Source organism: Trichoderma evansii, assembly GCF_050947405.1.
Source record: "Trichoderma evansii strain SZMC 28006 chromosome Unknown GGI43scaffold_1, whole genome shotgun sequence".
Classification (NCBI taxonomy): Eukaryota; Fungi; Ascomycota; class Sordariomycetes; order Hypocreales; family Hypocreaceae; genus Trichoderma; species Trichoderma evansii.
In genome coordinates, this window is record NW_028145205.1 from 339,248 (window position 1) to 355,707 (window position 16,460).

General features: G+C 50.8%; 5 protein-coding genes across 5 annotated transcripts; 3 read left to right on the top strand and 2 right to left on the bottom strand.

Moving 5' to 3' along the window:
• Nucleotides 1-416: 416 nt before the first annotated feature.
• GGI43DRAFT_378134 (ubiquitin-conjugating enzyme/RWD-like protein) lies at nucleotides 417-960 on the top strand (the record flags this gene model as incomplete). The annotated part of the gene is made up of 2 exons (XM_083202651.1): nucleotides 417-440; nucleotides 499-960. 2 exons carry the CDS (start codon nucleotides 417-419, stop codon nucleotides 958-960), a joined length of 486 nt encoding a protein of 161 aa, XP_083065725.1.
• Nucleotides 961-2,352: 1,392 nt separating this feature from the next.
• Nucleotides 2,353-5,831, bottom strand: GGI43DRAFT_419662 (uncharacterized protein; the record flags this gene model as incomplete). The annotated part of the gene is made up of 4 exons (XM_083207719.1): nucleotides 2,353-3,723; nucleotides 3,961-5,203; nucleotides 5,327-5,495; nucleotides 5,804-5,831. 4 exons carry the CDS (start codon nucleotides 5,829-5,831, stop codon nucleotides 2,353-2,355), a joined length of 2,811 nt encoding a protein of 936 aa, XP_083065726.1.
• Nucleotides 5,832-7,905: 2,074 nt separating this feature from the next.
• On the top strand, nucleotides 7,906-8,301 carry GGI43DRAFT_2277 (uncharacterized protein). Its single transcript, XM_083200471.1, has one exon. It carries the CDS (start codon nucleotides 8,027-8,029, stop codon nucleotides 8,231-8,233), a length of 207 nt encoding a protein of 68 aa, XP_083065727.1. The 5' UTR covers nucleotides 7,906-8,026; the 3' UTR covers nucleotides 8,234-8,301.
• Nucleotides 8,302-13,459: 5,158 nt separating this feature from the next.
• Nucleotides 13,460-14,268, bottom strand: GGI43DRAFT_2298 (uncharacterized protein). Its single transcript, XM_083200488.1, has one exon. It carries the CDS (start codon nucleotides 14,155-14,157, stop codon nucleotides 13,612-13,614), a length of 546 nt encoding a protein of 181 aa, XP_083065728.1. The 5' UTR covers nucleotides 14,158-14,268; the 3' UTR covers nucleotides 13,460-13,611.
• Nucleotides 14,269-15,191: 923 nt separating this feature from the next.
• GGI43DRAFT_378136 (uncharacterized protein) lies at nucleotides 15,192-16,094 on the top strand (the record flags this gene model as incomplete). The annotated part of the gene is made up of 3 exons (XM_083202652.1): nucleotides 15,192-15,280; nucleotides 15,520-15,650; nucleotides 15,829-16,094. The coding sequence occupies 3 exons, from the start codon at nucleotides 15,192-15,194 to the stop codon at nucleotides 16,092-16,094; spliced, it is 486 nt and encodes a 161-aa protein (XP_083065729.1).
• Between the last annotated feature and the right edge of the window lie 366 nt (nucleotides 16,095-16,460).

Consider the following 16,460-nt stretch of genomic DNA (forward strand, 5'->3'; position numbering starts at 1 on the left):
CCCCCAAGGCCTGAACTACAGCAAGCGCCGCACCCCACATCCGTCATACAGTTCGAGTCACAGGTACCTGCCCGACGGCGGAAGATTCTCGACTTCTACCAGCCAACCAACTCTTTCGTTGATCGTTTTGCGTCTTCCATCTTTCCTTTTAAACCCATCTTCTCCTTTTTAAGACCCCGATCAGTCTGAATCCAATTCTCTCTTCCTTGATACGACACGACGTTCGTTCGACTGAGCTGCAAACCATCATACGGCCGATAACGATAAAAGAAGCAAGCAAACGAAGAAGAAGCTTCCTTGCCATACAAACAAACATCAAACTCGCCGAGAGTAGACCTGTCTAGAAGATCTCTTTAGAGTGTCAGATACCACACAAGCAGTCTCTCCAGCTCTTTCAGACAAAACCCGCCTTCAAAATGTCTACCAAACGCATCACAAAGGTCAGTCTACCGCCACCTCCCCATCAACACCAAAGAATCATCCTAACATCCAACCCAGGAATTCGCCGAAGTCTCCCAAGCTCCCCCCGAAGGCTTCACCGTCTCCCTCCCCCCCAACGCCTCTGTCCACACCTGGCACATCACCCTCCAGCCGCCCCCCGCCACGACCTTTTACCCAGGCCGCTTCGGCATCCTCATGACCCTCCCCACCGACTACCCCTTCAAGCCCCCCGTCGTAAAGTTCGTCACCCGCCTCTACCACCCAAACGTCACAAACGACTCCCTCGGCAACGTCTGCCTCGGCATCCTCAAGGCCGAGAACTGGAAGCCCAGCACAAAGATTGCCTCCGTGCTCGAGGCCGTCCGGAACCTGCTCATCGAGCCCCAGCCCGACGACCCGCTCGAGGAGCGCATCGCCGAGGAGTATCGCAACGACAGGGCCACCTGGGAGCAAAAGGCCAAGGCTCAGGTCGCCAAATATGCTCTTGAGGACCCGGTCTTTCCGGCAACGGCGAACTAGAATCTCTCTGGAGTCTGGGGGATTCCTATATTTACAGTATTGTGGAGAGACGCAGAAGATGAGAGCGGAATAGAGATTTAAAAAGAAACAATCAAGGAAAGGGTGAGAGAGAGAAGATAAAGGCTGAGAAGAGCCAAAGGATCCACAAGTCGTCAGTTGTATTTGGTACATCGGCGTCATATGATGATGGCAGCGAAGTATAAAACGAAGAGGTCCGCAAGTTTGGCTTTGGCTTTGACATTGACATGGTGGAGATGCGCAACGGACGTCTAAAGGATGGAACAGCATTGGTAGGGCCAGCAGGAGCATAGTATTTAGTGTTTGTTTTCTTTTCTCAAGCAATAGAAAAAAGAGCTAGCTATAGCTGGCTAGATATCTCATGACGTAAAAATAAATGTTTTTTACATACTCTGCTGTGCCTCTGCAAGAAAAATGATAGTCAACAGTATCAAATATCAAGTTCACGAGAATTATGTCACACACACACAAGCACATAGAATCTACAAGAGTGAAAGAAAAAGCCTTCGTTTCAAGAATTCATTCATTGGCCGTGCACAAACCCGTGTCTGTCTATAGGTGGTATAACACGCCAGTGTCTTTTGCCAAATTACTCCCCCCAAGCTTTTTTTCTCTGGCCCTTATTCTATCCAAGTCAACACAAAAATAAGAAAAAAAGGAAAAAAAATAAGATTTTTGTACATGCCCATCCTTCTATGCTGCACACCACAGATGTAAGAAATAAAAAAAGAGAAAAAGAAGAAGAGAAAGAAGGTAGAAAAAAAAATAGTGCAGACAAGATGAATAAAGTGGCACAAAAAGCTGTATCTCTTTCGTGTATCTTGCTCAAGTACTCTTTTCCCTCACAGCTTCTGCTTCTTCTGGTTGTTTTGTTTGTTTGCAACAAGCATCCGTCTAAGTTCCTCTAACAAGGGGACCTGCCACAAGCTGCAGCCGTAACCGTCGTCATGGTATTGTAAAGGGTAGTGCTTCTTTCTCAAGTCCACCAGCACGCCCATATGATGAAAATAAAAAGTAGTAGGAAATTTGAAGAAGAAAATTAAGGATAGTGATAGTAAGAAACAAAGGAGAAAAACACGCTGTGTTCGGAAATACCTGGTGAAAAGGTAGATGAAGGGGAAAAAAAAAGAGGTGAATGAAAATGCTTATGCTTCATATGCAGATGCATCATAGCCGCTGTGTGGGCCCTTAGATAGCATCTCCCTCAAACGCCTGCCGTGCAATGGTGAAATGAAGAAACGGGAAAAAAAGAAGAGAAGAAAAGAGAATTATAAGGTATGAGAATCGAAGTAAAACCGAAGAAGAGGAAATAAGACGCCGGTGGTATCAATGCAAAAATCTAGCCTCCCCAAAGCTCAATGGCTTTTGTTTCTTTTATTTCTTCAGCCCAAAAAGGCCGCCCTTTCGCTCCCCATCAGCATCTCTGCCATGAGCTCCGGTGTGCGTTGCAGCCTTGCTACGAGACCGTAAGAGAAGGTCATGCTGGGCTTTGTCACGTCTTTCTTGCCGGCGCTCCTCAATCACTTCTTGGCTGAGGTGGTTAAAGCCGTTGCGCCTCTTGAAGCAAGTCTCCAAGACTTTGTTTGCGTCGAGCATCTTCCTAGGCAAAGACTGGACTACACCAAACATTTCCATTGGGTCTCCAATCGCCTTGATTTCGGCTTCTCCCAGTTTGAAGATGGCCAGGGCAACCCGGAAAAGCGTCTTGGATCCCTCATAGAAGAAGACGTCCCAGACACGGAGCGTTGTCTCGATAGGCAGTGTGCCGATGTAGCAGCTCATGAACCAAGCAGTCATGCAGAGAGTGATGGGAGGGAGCCGCTCAGATGACAGCGCCAGATGGGGTTCCTTCCTCTTCAGTCGAAGCGTCAGCGGCGAAGGCGTCAGCGGCGACTTTCGCATGGACATTGATTTGCTGGTCATTGGTCGGGACAGCGGCTCGCCGCCATCAAGCTCTCCTCCAATCTTATCCCACACTGCAGGCATGGTGTCCCGGAGCTCAGTCATCAAAACTCCAAGATCTACCTTGGAGCCCTCGAGGCTCATCTCGTGCGTGCCAGGGAGATAGATGTGGGTGATGACGTTGAGCAGCCAAAATGCCTGTTCCTCTGTATCCACAAAGAGAAGCAAAAGGCCGGCGATGAAGTTGAGACTTTGGCAGTATCCAATGCGAGGGTTGTAGACGGCAAATGCAAGCAGAACGCGGCGAAGTGAAGCAATGAGCGGTGGCTCGCCCTGAAGCCCAACAGGGCCAGGTCCGCTGCCGTCCAAGGCTGCGCCCCTGACTGTGGATTGGCTTGCCCTCTCGCTGCTAGTCGTAGTGTCGAGCATATCGGCGGTGGCTTGAGAAGGCTTGAACTGGATGTTGTCGGGAAACGTCCGGTGAAGGTCACGCTCAATGGCCTCAATGTCGACATGCTTGGCTTGTCTCAACAGCAGCTTGTCGTAGAGGCCGCCGTGCTTGGCTAGAATCGCCGGGCCGCCTGCGTAGTAGAACCACGCAGCTCCTCGCCAATCCGGCGGGATGCCTTTGCGGACGAAACGCTTCGTCTTGGCATTTGGAGATGGGAAACGTTGGGGTCGGTCGGTCATCAGGGCGCTGTCCTTGAGGTAGGAAACCCACTTCTTGCGCCGACGAGCGAGGTACTGAGAGTATCCTTTGTCCCACGCATCATACTGGGCAATGTTGATGAATTGGTTTTCCTTTTTGAATCCATACCGATCACGCGCTCCCGGTAACTCGGGCTGAGGGACCGGAATGCGCGCCGATGAAGGGGATACTGATCGAGATTCAGGAACAGAGGGGGGTGAAATGCGGGAAGGGCTTGGGCTGGGCGTGGCGCCTCTTGTGCGAATGCCGTCCGAGTCCATACCTGACTCGGCCGTTCTGCCAGAGTTGCGATTGTCTGGAAACTCCATATCGTTATCCAGGTCGTGTTCCGGGTCTTGGTCGAGATCATGGTTGTGGGTAAGAGCGGGCACCGTGGATGTGAAGGCGGCGCTGGAAAAAAGCATCTTTGATTGCCTAATTTCCATATCTAGGGCAGAGTGCTGAGCAGGCACCGGAGGCACCGGGTCGGAATCAAACTCGTCATCGTGGCGCTCAGGTACCGGTTCGGACCTGGCGGTCGCAGGACGGTGCATAACGCTAATCATGTTTTCTGTGACAGTGTCCTGGAGTTCGGCCGATTCTTCTTCTGTTTCTTCTTCCTCTATTATCTCCTCCTCATGTGTCTGTAAAGTCGAGTATCCGTGCTCAGGCCCGTGCTCAGGTTCGTGCTCAAGCTCGAAGTCGCGGTCGTGCGTTGGCTCTAGCTCTGATTCTAGTACTGTTTCTAGTTCTGGCTGTTGCTCTTGCTCCTGCTCTAATAGCTTTGGCAGAGAGTCCGGCTCTGGCTCGTGCGGGTAGGAGTCGTACGCAGAACCGTAGCCAACGTTGTATTGGTCGTCGTAGGGGTGGTGGTGGTAGTCGGTGTTCAGGTGGTGGTTGTTGTTGTTGTAGGTGTTGGAATCAAAATCTTCGTTTGCAAAATCGTTGCCGCCGTCGTCGTCGTCACAGAATCCTCTCTCGTACATGCCCATAACATCTTCCAAGCTCGGCTCGTCGGCGTCTGCTGATTCTCCGTAGAGCGACAGAACAGAGCTGTCCTTGGTCAGGACGCTGCTTCGTTCAGTCAAGGCAGTGGCAGGAATGGACGATGATGTAAGCTGTGATCTGAAGCTGATTCGCAGTTCGTCGTCGCTCATCCACGGAGCTGGCCCACTGGGCGTGGGAGCGCTTATCGAGCTATCAATGCGGTTATTGTAGGCCAAATACTGGGGGCGATGGCCGGCAATTGAAGGAGGAGGTTGTGCGCCCGCGTTTCTGGAGGAGCGGCCAGAGCTCGATTCGAGGTATTGGTAGTCGGCAGTAGGGGGAAAAGATGGAGAGGAAGCATATGAGTGTAGAGGTTTTGAAGAGTCTGAAGGCTGTTGGGGGCGCTGCCAGGAGGGCGTGGAAGAAGGTGAAACGCTGGTCATCTCCGGCATGCGATCCGAGGGAGGGAGGTAAGCCAGCCGCAGGCTACCTGGACCGACAGGGGGCGACCTAATACTGGCGCTCTGCTTCCGGGGTCTAGAAAAGTTCTCGACGGCAGGGGTCTCTGGCGTGCGCACTTCGGGGCGGATGGCCTTTGTCATCACAGCTTGCGTGGAATCCAGACGCAAAGGCTCTGGCGGCCCTCTCCTGCCGGTCGTCATGTCGCGCACGGGATATGTTGCTGATGCAGGCGCTGCGTGATGCTGATGCGTGGGCTGCTGTGGCTGGAACTGGGGCTGAGGCGCCATCTCCTGCTCGAACTGGCCGTACCGCTCATACCAGCTATTCTGCGAGGGCGATCGGGGAGGGATTGGCGACACTGGACTGCGCAGCATCATGTGGGAGCCGTTTGCGATCGGGTCATAGCGCGGGGAGAGAGGCATAGGAGACAGCTGCGGCGGTCGTTGGCGGTCATCGAGGCTGCCAGGAGGATGCGATGCTAGAGGGTTCGGAGGAGATTTCATGCGAGATGCAAAGTGCGAAGCCTGATGGTTGGAGAGGCTCTGCTGGCGGCTGTGGCCACCGCCAGGCTGAGAAACGGTCATTGAATTCATAAGAGATCCTGCCGTTAATGCGTAGGAGCCCAGCAGCGACAATTCGGGGCGTTTGCCGGGCTCTATGAAGCCACCACGAGAGCACGTGAGGCTGTCTGGTGTACAAATCTGCTGTGAGTGAGGCTGCACGAACTTCTCGGGCCAGGCCGCTGCCTCGACGGCGATGCTCGCCGACTGGATTCGTAGATATTGCGGTTGAGGAGGGCGCTGCCCCGTGCCATTGCCGCCTGTGCACGCAAACTGTGATGCTTTTTTACGGAGGATGAGTCGGAGAAGAGGCCTGTCGTCGAAAGACCGGTGCGGTTTCGGCTCAAGGTCAGGGCCTCATGCAGCTGAGCGCGGCTGGTGGGCTATTTTCGTAAAGCAGGCTGAAGCCGAGGATAAAAAAAGAAGGACGATATGCAGACCTGTCACACAAGAAATCTCCACCAGAGACGAGAATAGAAAGAGAGGAAGAGGAGATGCAGGTTTTGTCAACGAGGGCAGTCGTGCTATACTGGACGAAGCTTCCCCCCAGGCAAAAGAGCGGTAATAGCGTGCGACAGCAGCTACACGTTAGAGAGTGACCAACAACAAAAGACAGAAACGCCTGGTTTCCCGCGCGACAGCAGACTAACTCGGGCCCGCTGATACCTTGTGGCACGCTCGGTGCAAAAGAGGGCAGCTCGCTGCGCTCTATCAGTGCGATTCACGCCCACCGCTGGTGTTGTGGCGGGTTATCGTCAAAGTCGTCGAGCCGGTGTCGTTGAGCTTCCAGTGCAGTGCAGGGGTGACGAAAAGTTACCGTCATCCAACTTGTATACCCCGGCCGCGCAGTGGGAAAAAAAACTGGAACAGGTTATTTAGGGAGCCCGCTGTCAAAGAAAATAAAGCGTCTGGGTCAGCTGCAGGCTCCAGTGGCATTTGCCCGACAGCAGCGCCTCAGACCGCGATGGGCAGTCGTGTGAGGATTTGGAGGAGAGGAGGGAAGGGGAAAGACGCGAGCCAGTGCTTTTGAGGGGTTCTGGTGGTGCTCAGGGCAGAGCAGGCTGAAAGCCATTCCAATATCGCGGCCGCCACCCACTCGCTCGCTGATGGCTGCAGGCCCAACAGCAATGCGCCGACAAACAGGAATGCCGCGCCGGTAGCCTGTGGCCTGGAGCCTGCACGTCCTCCGTCAGTGGGTGGGTGGCGGCGGCTCCCTACAGCAGCTCCCTAGGAGAGCACAGCGGCATGGACTGGACGCAATGCTGCACAGCTAGCACATGCAATAGCCTACAGTAGTGCTGGACCGGGCGCCAGCAGACGAGATGGAACAGGGGACTGGCAACCCCTGGAGGCGAGAGCTAGCCCCTTGTCAGTAACGGCCAGGTACAGGCACTTAGTCCCTTTAGGCCCAGCTGCTAAGAAAAACTAGAAGAAGAAAAGAACATTTGATCCAGTTATTAGACACTAAGAGATGAACCTGGCCTGGCCAAAAGAGAAGAAAAAATTGCAGAGCACCGCGCACAGAGCACCGCGCAGCACAGCCAGCCTGCGAGCAATCAAGCTCAGTCCCCGCCGAATGAATCAAATCAAAGCGTGCATGAATTAGCCGCTGCCCCGGGGCGCTGGTAATAAGCTCTTAGCGCTCCGGACCCCTCCCATCCGGCCATCCGTACCGCTGCGGCCCTTGCATTTGGCCTGACGTTTTACTGGACCTGCATTGGCCTGCCCGCCACTATAACCGGACTCGGTGCGCCTAAACTGCTCAAATTCCACATCTGGGTGACACCGGCAAGCTTGAGGTCGCATTAGCGTGGATGTGGTCCGGGGGGATGCAAATTTTAGAGAGAGAAAAAGGCAGATGGAACCTTTTGAGTTTTTCTTTCTTTTTCCTTTACTCTATCGTCCCACGCAATACGAAGGCGGAGCATGCGGGATAGTATAGATTACCACATGGATGGAGAATGTCAGGCAAGGGCAATCTATCGTCCTAATGCAGCATAGGAGAATGGGCAAGCTGTGTAGCCGAGCAGAAAAAAAGATGCATTGTGGCCTCTCCTCTGTGCTTTTCCCCCTATACACTTACAGAGGCCTCGGCATTTGGCAGCTGCTCAGCATAACAAACGACGCAGCCGTGCCGTGCTTCGAGAAAATCTCCGCTTCCCTCATGATCTTCAAAGCTTATGCATCAAGCCGACGATTGGTGTAAACTCCGCGTCAGCTGCGTCGTCATTACTGATGTCGCGCGCCCGTCCTTGGCAGTTTGACGTCGATTCTGGGAAGCTCGCTTTTCAGCTCTTCAGTGCCAGTTTTTCTCAGCTACCTAAATTAGCAGCGTCTCATGCCGTACTTCGTGCGTACCACAGAAGTGGGAGACAAGGGGGCCAATGGTAGCCTGCAAAGCTGAGTGCTGGCCTCGGCACAGCCCTACGGGTGTCGTTGGCAGTCTGCAATGGCGTCTGCTGGTCATCTTGTCTGTCTCTCTGTCTCTCTCGCATTTCCTCAGTCCGAGACACGTTTGAGAGGAATGCGAAACACACACTTCAAACCAAAGGCCTCCTATAGCCAGATGCTGTCGCTGATCGCGGCCCAGACACAAGGGAAAGAGGGAAAAAGTTCCACTGGCCAATATCGACTCCTGGTTCGTCTCATTTGGTGAGCATGCGGTTGTAAGGGCGCCCCTGTCCAGGCTCAATTTACTGAAGAGACGCTCCGGGCTCCCGCGATCTCCAGTCACGCTTTTTGCTGCATAGAATCAGTAAGCTTCGGATGAATCTCGTCAAGAGCTTATGTATCAACACTTGCATGCAAGGCACAGACTCCCTCCTTGCATGCAGCTTGGACACCCTCGTGTCAGAGCTTGAGCCCGTTGCTGTAAGAGCAGTGCTAGTCTAATCCATTGTTTATTTACAAGCACATGTACAGTATACTAGTAATCTGTAATAGTAGCATTCGTATATCGGCGTTTTCCTTTTCGAGGGAAGGCCTCATCTGCTGCAGAAGGCCAAGCTGGTCTAGATCAATCTCCAGCTGCAGCGCTGTATTTCTTTGTCATTCATACCTGAAGGAGTGCATTCCTGCCTGCTCCGACTCAGGCCCTTTTCAGCTGCCTCTCTCCGCCCAATGCACAAAGTGCCAATCACCACCGCGCAAGAGACAGACCCCGGCTGCTTATTATGACTGGAGTTATACAAGCCATCTCGGGCCAGCCGTTAGCCCTCTGTAGTTGACTCGAGCACGCGGAAAATTGCCGACTTGGCGGATTTAGTACCTGCACCGACCACGCAGTACAGGGGCCCGCAACCTTCACAGTAGCAGGGCACCCAGCAGACGCTCTCGCTCAATCTCAATTTTATTCTTCCTTTTGCCTCCCCCTTCTCTGCAGATTGTCTCCTTTCATTTTTGCTCTTGATCTTATTCACCTAACTGCATACGTCCATGGACCCCAGTACACCACGCGGAGAATATGCCCTAAACGCTAATACTACAGCTTGTCATAATGTTAATCCCGTTATAACACACCGGGTATCGCTGCTGTGGGCAGCCCGCTTGGCAGTCGGCTAAAGCGCCACGGAATATACGCAGAGGCAGCCGTTATTATTTTGTGCTCCTTTTGGTGACACCATAGCACAGCAGTTGGCCACTGACTCGTGGCGAGAGTATCAATGTATGCATAGGCATACGTTTGCGTATGACAAAAGCCATCCTCCTCCTCACTCTCCCTTGCATCACTTGCATCATTAGGGGCTGCTCTGTTGTAAGAGGTTCAGGTAGACCAGCCACTGGCGGCTCCAGCTTTTTGCACGCTTGGCGCACTTTTCAGTACGCGTATTGCCTGACTCTATGACAGATACGGCCTACGTGTATACTTCGCCGTAGTACCTACCACCTACTATTTGCTTTCTTTATGCGACGGGCGCGTTGCATACGTGTACATAAATTAATTGGTTTCCTAGTCCATAACCTCGCTTAATGATACTAACTGTAAGGAGCAGTGTAAAAAACGGAAGCAAAGAGCAGAGAGGAAAGACGGCTGAAAGAAAAGGAAAAGACAGAGAATTGAAAGCCGAGGATATATCCAACATACATGTATATACATGGAAGCTAGCAACATAGATGTAATATCGATACACTCTCGGATAGTGCTCGGCTTCTGGCTATTTAAGCATTAAACACTAGGTACATGTAGTTGACGAGTTACCGGTCAGATGAGGCTCGATTTACCCTGCTACTTCTTCAATCTTAGATCCCCGCGCACTTCATCTCGTTTCGATACTCTATCAATCTCGTTCAATTTTACACAATAGAAAAGACGTAGTATAAATCAAAATATTCCCCAGATTGCTCTACCGCCGCTGCTCCTTTTTCTCATTGTCAATTTCTCGCACACTCATTTATAATCCCAGGCGATCTCTGCATGTCTCCCTCTCTTTCTCCCTTGCATGCCAAGTATCTGCCAATCACGACGCCCAAGCACCCCCCTAAGCCCAGCCTCAGCTCCCTTGTGAGTCTTGGAGACACTGACGCAGCCAATGATATCGATTTAGAAACTACATGTAGCCAGCGAGGCTACTAGCTCTAATGCTGATGATCCTTCACGACTCAAACTAGTTCCATGGCGAGACAAACAAGTCGCCACCAGAACACGTACCACGGTGTATAGGCTCTCCAATTGCATTAGCGGAATGAATATACGTATTTCAGCTGGAAAGAAAAGAGAGGGCAAGGACAAGGAGGGGGGAGAGAAAGGGAGAAAGGGAGAAACGGTCTAGTCTGATATCCTCTGATACTACGCCAATCGCAGAACTATACGCCATCACGTTGCCATATATCTACGATGCTACGAATATTGCTTCAACTATTTTAATAAGCGGCTCCATAAATTCTCGACACCATAACAGAGAACTCGAAGACGCTACCGGAATTTTGTTTCTAACAAATTGCAGATATATGGCACGAAGCTATGGATAGCGTATTCAAATAGACAGAGTGTCGCTACTATTGGATTTGCTAGTTCTGCGCCTGGTTACGACATTTTCCAACGCTTTGCTGGCTTTATAGATCCCATCAAGCAATATTGGTAACTAAAGGTAGGGAATTATTATTCAGCGTCTCAGTTTCGTTATCCAGCACCCCAGCCGTAGTATTGCCATATACTACTTCTACTACTTCTACTACTTCTACTACTTCTACTACTTCTACTACTTCTACTACTTCTACTATTATATAGTAAGTAAAAATTTTACATATGGACTAACTGGCTCGTTGATCCATTTACTGCTAATGCATTTATCATTTATGAGATGATATATGTAGTAGGAGCGGATAATAAAAAAAAAAGGAAATCTGTCAACTGCCACCACATAACTCACTTATACGCATTACAATTACACTAGCAATCCATAGTCAACTCGATCCACTTGCGTTTATGTTTCCAGCTTATATTTGATGTTTGCTTCGTAGCCCATGTTTCGGTTACAGGCACCGATTGATATATATCTGTCCATAGACAATGATATAGTGACTGTGGAATATTGTTACATTAGCTACGGTATCGTTAATACAAGTAATATAGAAGACTATTTTAAAATGTAACCCATCATGTGTGAAAGAAGTGGAATATATATGCATAACTTGCATAAAATACTTCGGACCTTTTGTCAAGTAGTTATAATAGGTTAGTTATCATTTACAGTATGGTACATTCCTTTCATAAGTCAGGTGGACTTGACATTAATATATTTTTATGTAATTCAAATTAATTGATAGTCATAATTGATATATATCGTAATATGTATTGTGAAGGCGTAAAGGTGTATGAAGGTTAGGGATATGGAGAGGAATCAATATTTTTGATGATTGGTGGTAATATAAGCTAAATGATAATTTGAGTGGCATGCATATTGAGTTGAATAAACAGGAATTCTAGCGTAAGTAATCTTTGTTTCAGCATCAGGTGACAAAGTTTGATCAGTTGCCTTGATGAGACTTTGAAAAGACATCAGAGAGTGAAGCATGATGTTCCGAAACTATTTATACCAGCGCATTCATCGGCCTAGTAGCTTTAAAATTCGCACAAGACAGTCAACATATTCTGAGATATCAAGTCAGCTACATGTATCGAGCCAGCTACATGTATCAAGTCAGCTACATTGATATTTATTACATCCACCATGCTTTCATTCATCAGAGCTTTAGTTTTATTCTCAGTCGTCTCCGTTGCGCTTTCTCAAGTCGCAGACATATTCTTCTACAACGAAGACACAGCCTGTACATCGGGTCTCTTCGCAGGCTGACAAAACTTGCCTCCAAATGTGTGCTGTGATTTGACACCAGGCCAGCTTGCGATTTGTCTGGACTTTTGCATCAGACACTGTCTTCGACGAAACAGCCAACCCCAATACCTTTGGGTGGAGGGTGAATCGACATGGACGGTACACGAAGAAGACGAGAGTGCAACATATACCAAGATTATTGAAGCTATTGCAAATAGTGTCAATAAGACTGATATTGGTAAATTGATTAAGGAGCATGGAAAGGAGGTTTAAGCAGCCATGTTCAATGTTATTCTCACGATCTGTCTCATCGTCGACATAACGATATGGCATATGCAAGTCGGTTCGGATAAATAGTGGACCGAAGGACTAATCATTTCACGACTCCATGAAGGTTATACATCAATGCTTTTCAGCATGCCTAACTTGGTTCATATCATTCAGACAGCTTGCATAGCCGGCTGTTAACAAGATATTGCTCCAAGTGTCGAGATTCGACCATCTGCTGCTTCTGTACCTGTGACCAAGCATTACCCTAATTCTCCTGCCTTACTGCCAAGATATACACTAAATGCTAGAACGGACCCCAGATTCTTTCATGTCGGTAAAGAACACTCGCAAAAATAACAAGTTCAGTGGCGGTGGTAGTGTTACAATTGGCTTTGTCTCCAAAACTGCTCCCGGCAGTGCTAAAAAAAAAAAACCTACTAACATAACGGTGACTGGCCAAAATGGCTAAAGATTGCGGTCCTATATCACATGTCCAGTCAAAGTTACATGTACTAGGTAATTATGCCCTGGTCAAGAAATTCCAGAAGGGGTACCGCTGATCTGAACTGTGTGACGATGCAGATGGTTTTGAACCGGAGCGCCATCTTGGCAACGACATAGATATCAATTCCAAATAATGACTGTACGAAGCGCGATCCTTGTAGCCTTGATGTTAGCCGTCGAAGAGCAAAGAGACCATTTTTCCCCTCGTTCTTTACCTATGTTTCCCTAGTTTAAGATACACGTCGAATACAATGTCGATTTGATAGAATTTGCGAGGTAGGCTTTGATGCTGAATTATAGATTCGGGAAAAAGGACCACATGTATTATTGGGCACTAGATCATTATAACTGAGATTTATTCAGATAATGCGAGTTACATGCATCTACTATTCCGCATTGCCATGTCTCGTGATGAATGGCAATAGGGAGCAATTGTTGTGTATTACCCCAGGATGCGCTTATATGGCAAACTGCGTACCAAGTGGATCTTTTTATAGTGCCGCTGACGGCCGAATAGCAGAGAATGTGGTGTCTAGAAGGGGAAATCAGCCAGGACAACGTGCATTGGTGCGGCCCGACGATAGGCGACCCATTTTGCACTTTCGCATCAGGGGTGCGCAGCCCAGGAAAAAAAAAAAGCGAGAGACAGAGAGAGAGAGAGAAGCGAGGGAGAGAGGGAGATGATGGAGAGTGAGAAGCTCCCCCCACAGATGGAATGCAATCACGCGGAGTTGTTGTCCCTCTTGCCCCCTTTTCTCACTCACCGTTTTTTTCTTCTTCTTCTTCTCTCATGTCTCTGACTTTTTTTTCCTACTTCTCTCGCATTTTGTCGCACCAATGGGGTGCGATGGCGGTTAGCACGCATGTACTACCAGCGAAACTCACTGAGACTACGGCTGAGGTTGGGCGCTGCAGCTTGGAAATTTAGGCACTTTTTTGGGGCAGCAGAGGCTGATTTGATCTGGATCTACCGCGTTATTTCGTGCGACTAGCAGAGGAGAGGCGAGGAGAAGTGAGCACACACAATCGGCGAGTGCCGTGAGCAGCACAGCCATGAGCGGGAGTCACGTGGCATGATACAATTGTTGCTGATCGATGACGCTCGCCGGGTCCGTCCAGAGTAACACGCAGCTGCAGGTACGTACACTAAGAGGCCCAGGATGGAGCACCAGTCTGGCTCTTGCGCAGCGCTGTTTTGTAATCTTACTCCTCTTACATACATGCACTCTGCCATGATGCTGCTGTTTCCGAGGGATGAGCGAGTAAGTGGATGGAGCAGCCCACTGGTACTGTACCTCTTGGACGGTACGGTACGGTACGGTACGGTACAGTACAGTACGAGACACACAACCAGTACATGCGTCTGTCTGCAGACAAAGTCACAGACACGCCGTTTTGACTCCCAGCCCAGCGAAGCCGGAGCCGTTGCAGCCTCCCAACCGCGGAATGGGGGCGTGAGACTTGCTTGTTGATTGTAGGTACTGTGTAGCATGTCCAGCATGTCCAGCATGTACCCGGGAGGGACCTGGAGCATGGAGCTAGAGCGCGACGTGCCGGAGCCCAGGCTCGAGGTACCAGCAGCGTCCCGGCTTTCAAGCTTCTTGTGAGCTTCAGCAAAGGGCAGCGTCTGCCCATCAGCCCCGTTTGCGGAATAGAAAGCTGGAGCGCCAGAGATACTCCGTGGGCGTGGCCCTAGTCCGCATGCAAGTCTTAGCCAGCGCGGAGCTCACCCTGGCGCGTTTCCCGTGGCTGTGAATGGTCAGCAGAGCTCGCTGGCCGCTCCAGTCGCCAGAGGGCCACAGCTCCAGCCCCGCTACGCCCACGCCCTCCAGCGGAGGATTGTGTTTGCTGCTGGAAAGGCTCGCTGGCGATGGCCAGGCTGGGCGTGGCTGGGCGATTTTCTGTCTGGCTGGCGCTCTGGCTCTGGCTCCCCCTCCTCCTCGTCCACGTCCACTTGCTCACGCCTCTGCTCTTTTGGTCTTCAAGTACTTTTCGTCCTTTGTCTCTCCGGCTCGGGTCCCTTCTCCACCCTAAGCAGCGGGCGTGTCACTCCGCCGGTGACGACGCCAGCCAAACACGCTGAGCTCTGGGCGATGCCACCCCAAGGCCGAGGGCTCCCCGGTACCTCGCCTGCGTTATCCGAGTACATGAGCCTCGACGTCGCGGTCGCAGACTGCAGAGCCTCTCCAGCTGTACCGCCGTCTTAGCATTTAGCACTACCACTGTAGCAGCTCCCCTACCTTACCTCACTTTACCTGACCTTGCCTAGCAGCCAGCCCAGTTGTAGTAAGACTGATACGGAGAAGGCTCCCCCTCCCTCTAGCAGTCTGGTCGCGCGCTCTCTCTCGTCTCTCGCTCTCTTTGTCTGGCTCCCCTACCTTGTCTTCCTTTCTTCCCCTTCCCTCTTTCTCTCTCTCTTTGATCCGTCTCACGTATAAAAGGCGTCCACTCCCCCCGAGGATTCTGCTCTACGTCCCTTGACCACGTCTCGGCATCCTCAATTGCACCTTGAACCTACTCTGTATCCTTCGTCCGTGCCCATCCGTCTTATACACATCCTCACACACCATGTCTACCCGAAAGCGCACCCGTGACGAGGAGGACGAGGAAGAGCTCGTCTCCCTCCCCGAAGAGGATGATGGAGAAGAAGAAGAAGAGTAAGTGATTGACACTCTCCATTCTACCATTTGGCCATGGTTTTGCCCATGTGCGAGATGCGCTCGCTGCCAATTGACCTTGCTGCCGGCCGTATTTCGCACAGCCCACCTCACTTTCTGGCACCACTCTGGAGATAGCTACAGCAGCTTTCCCAGCCTCTGCGCCCGCTCTCTCTGTCGCAACATTGCCATGTACAGAGAATTCCTGCTAGATGCAATTGTGCTGACTTTTCTGGCAGATACATCTCTACTGGAGATGAAGAGGAAGGCGATGATGACGACGCCGATGAGGAAGAAGAGGAAGTTGATGAGGAAGAGGAAGAAGAAGAGGGCGAAGGTGAAGCTGGAGACAAAGAGGCTCCAGTAAATGGTAAGTTGAAGCTACCCCAATCTCTGCTGAATGTGTTGGCCACAGCAGTCAAGGAGCTCTTGAAGCTCGCGGCATTGCGACTAGGCGCAACGCCGCGGTGGACAGTGCTTCTGCTGCCGCTACCGTTTTCTCCGAGCCAAGGTCATTGAGGCGACGCTAAAACTAACACGCACACCAGGCGCCCAACCACCACACAAGAAGCGCAAGACCGCTGAGGAGGAAGACGTCGACAACGGCGAAGCCGCCGACGAGGAAGACGCGCAGGAGGTGGAAGAGGAGAAGGCCGCAGAGGACGACGCCGAAGAGGCAGAGGAAGATGAGGCAGAAGAAGACGCTACCGAGGACGCAGCTGAGGCTGCCGCCAAGGACGTCAAGGTGCCCGACGTCCCTGCGACTACAGACACACCAGAGCCCAAGGCTGTTACTGCTGGCGGCGACGAGTAAAAAGATTGAAAATGAAAAGGACGTAGATTTGGGTAATCTTGGGAGCGGCGCGCACTGGATTGCCAAAAGGCGGGAGCAGTTCCGTGTACTATGCTTGGCGACTGTATTATGGGCATCTACCTGGGATAAGGTATGGATTTGGATGGGTATAACAGGCCCTCTCGGTCATTTAGGTAATGATTCTTATCTAAAGCTGCGTACCTCGCAAGTCTGGAAATACTATAAAATGTAATGCCCGCCGACTTTGGTTTTTAATTTTTCAATTTTTTTTTTCCTCCAAGTTTTTTTTCTATTTGACTCGTGAGCTTTGGATGCTGTTTAGGTACCCGGGAATTGCGTATGTGCACGGCGCGCAGAGTCCTCGCT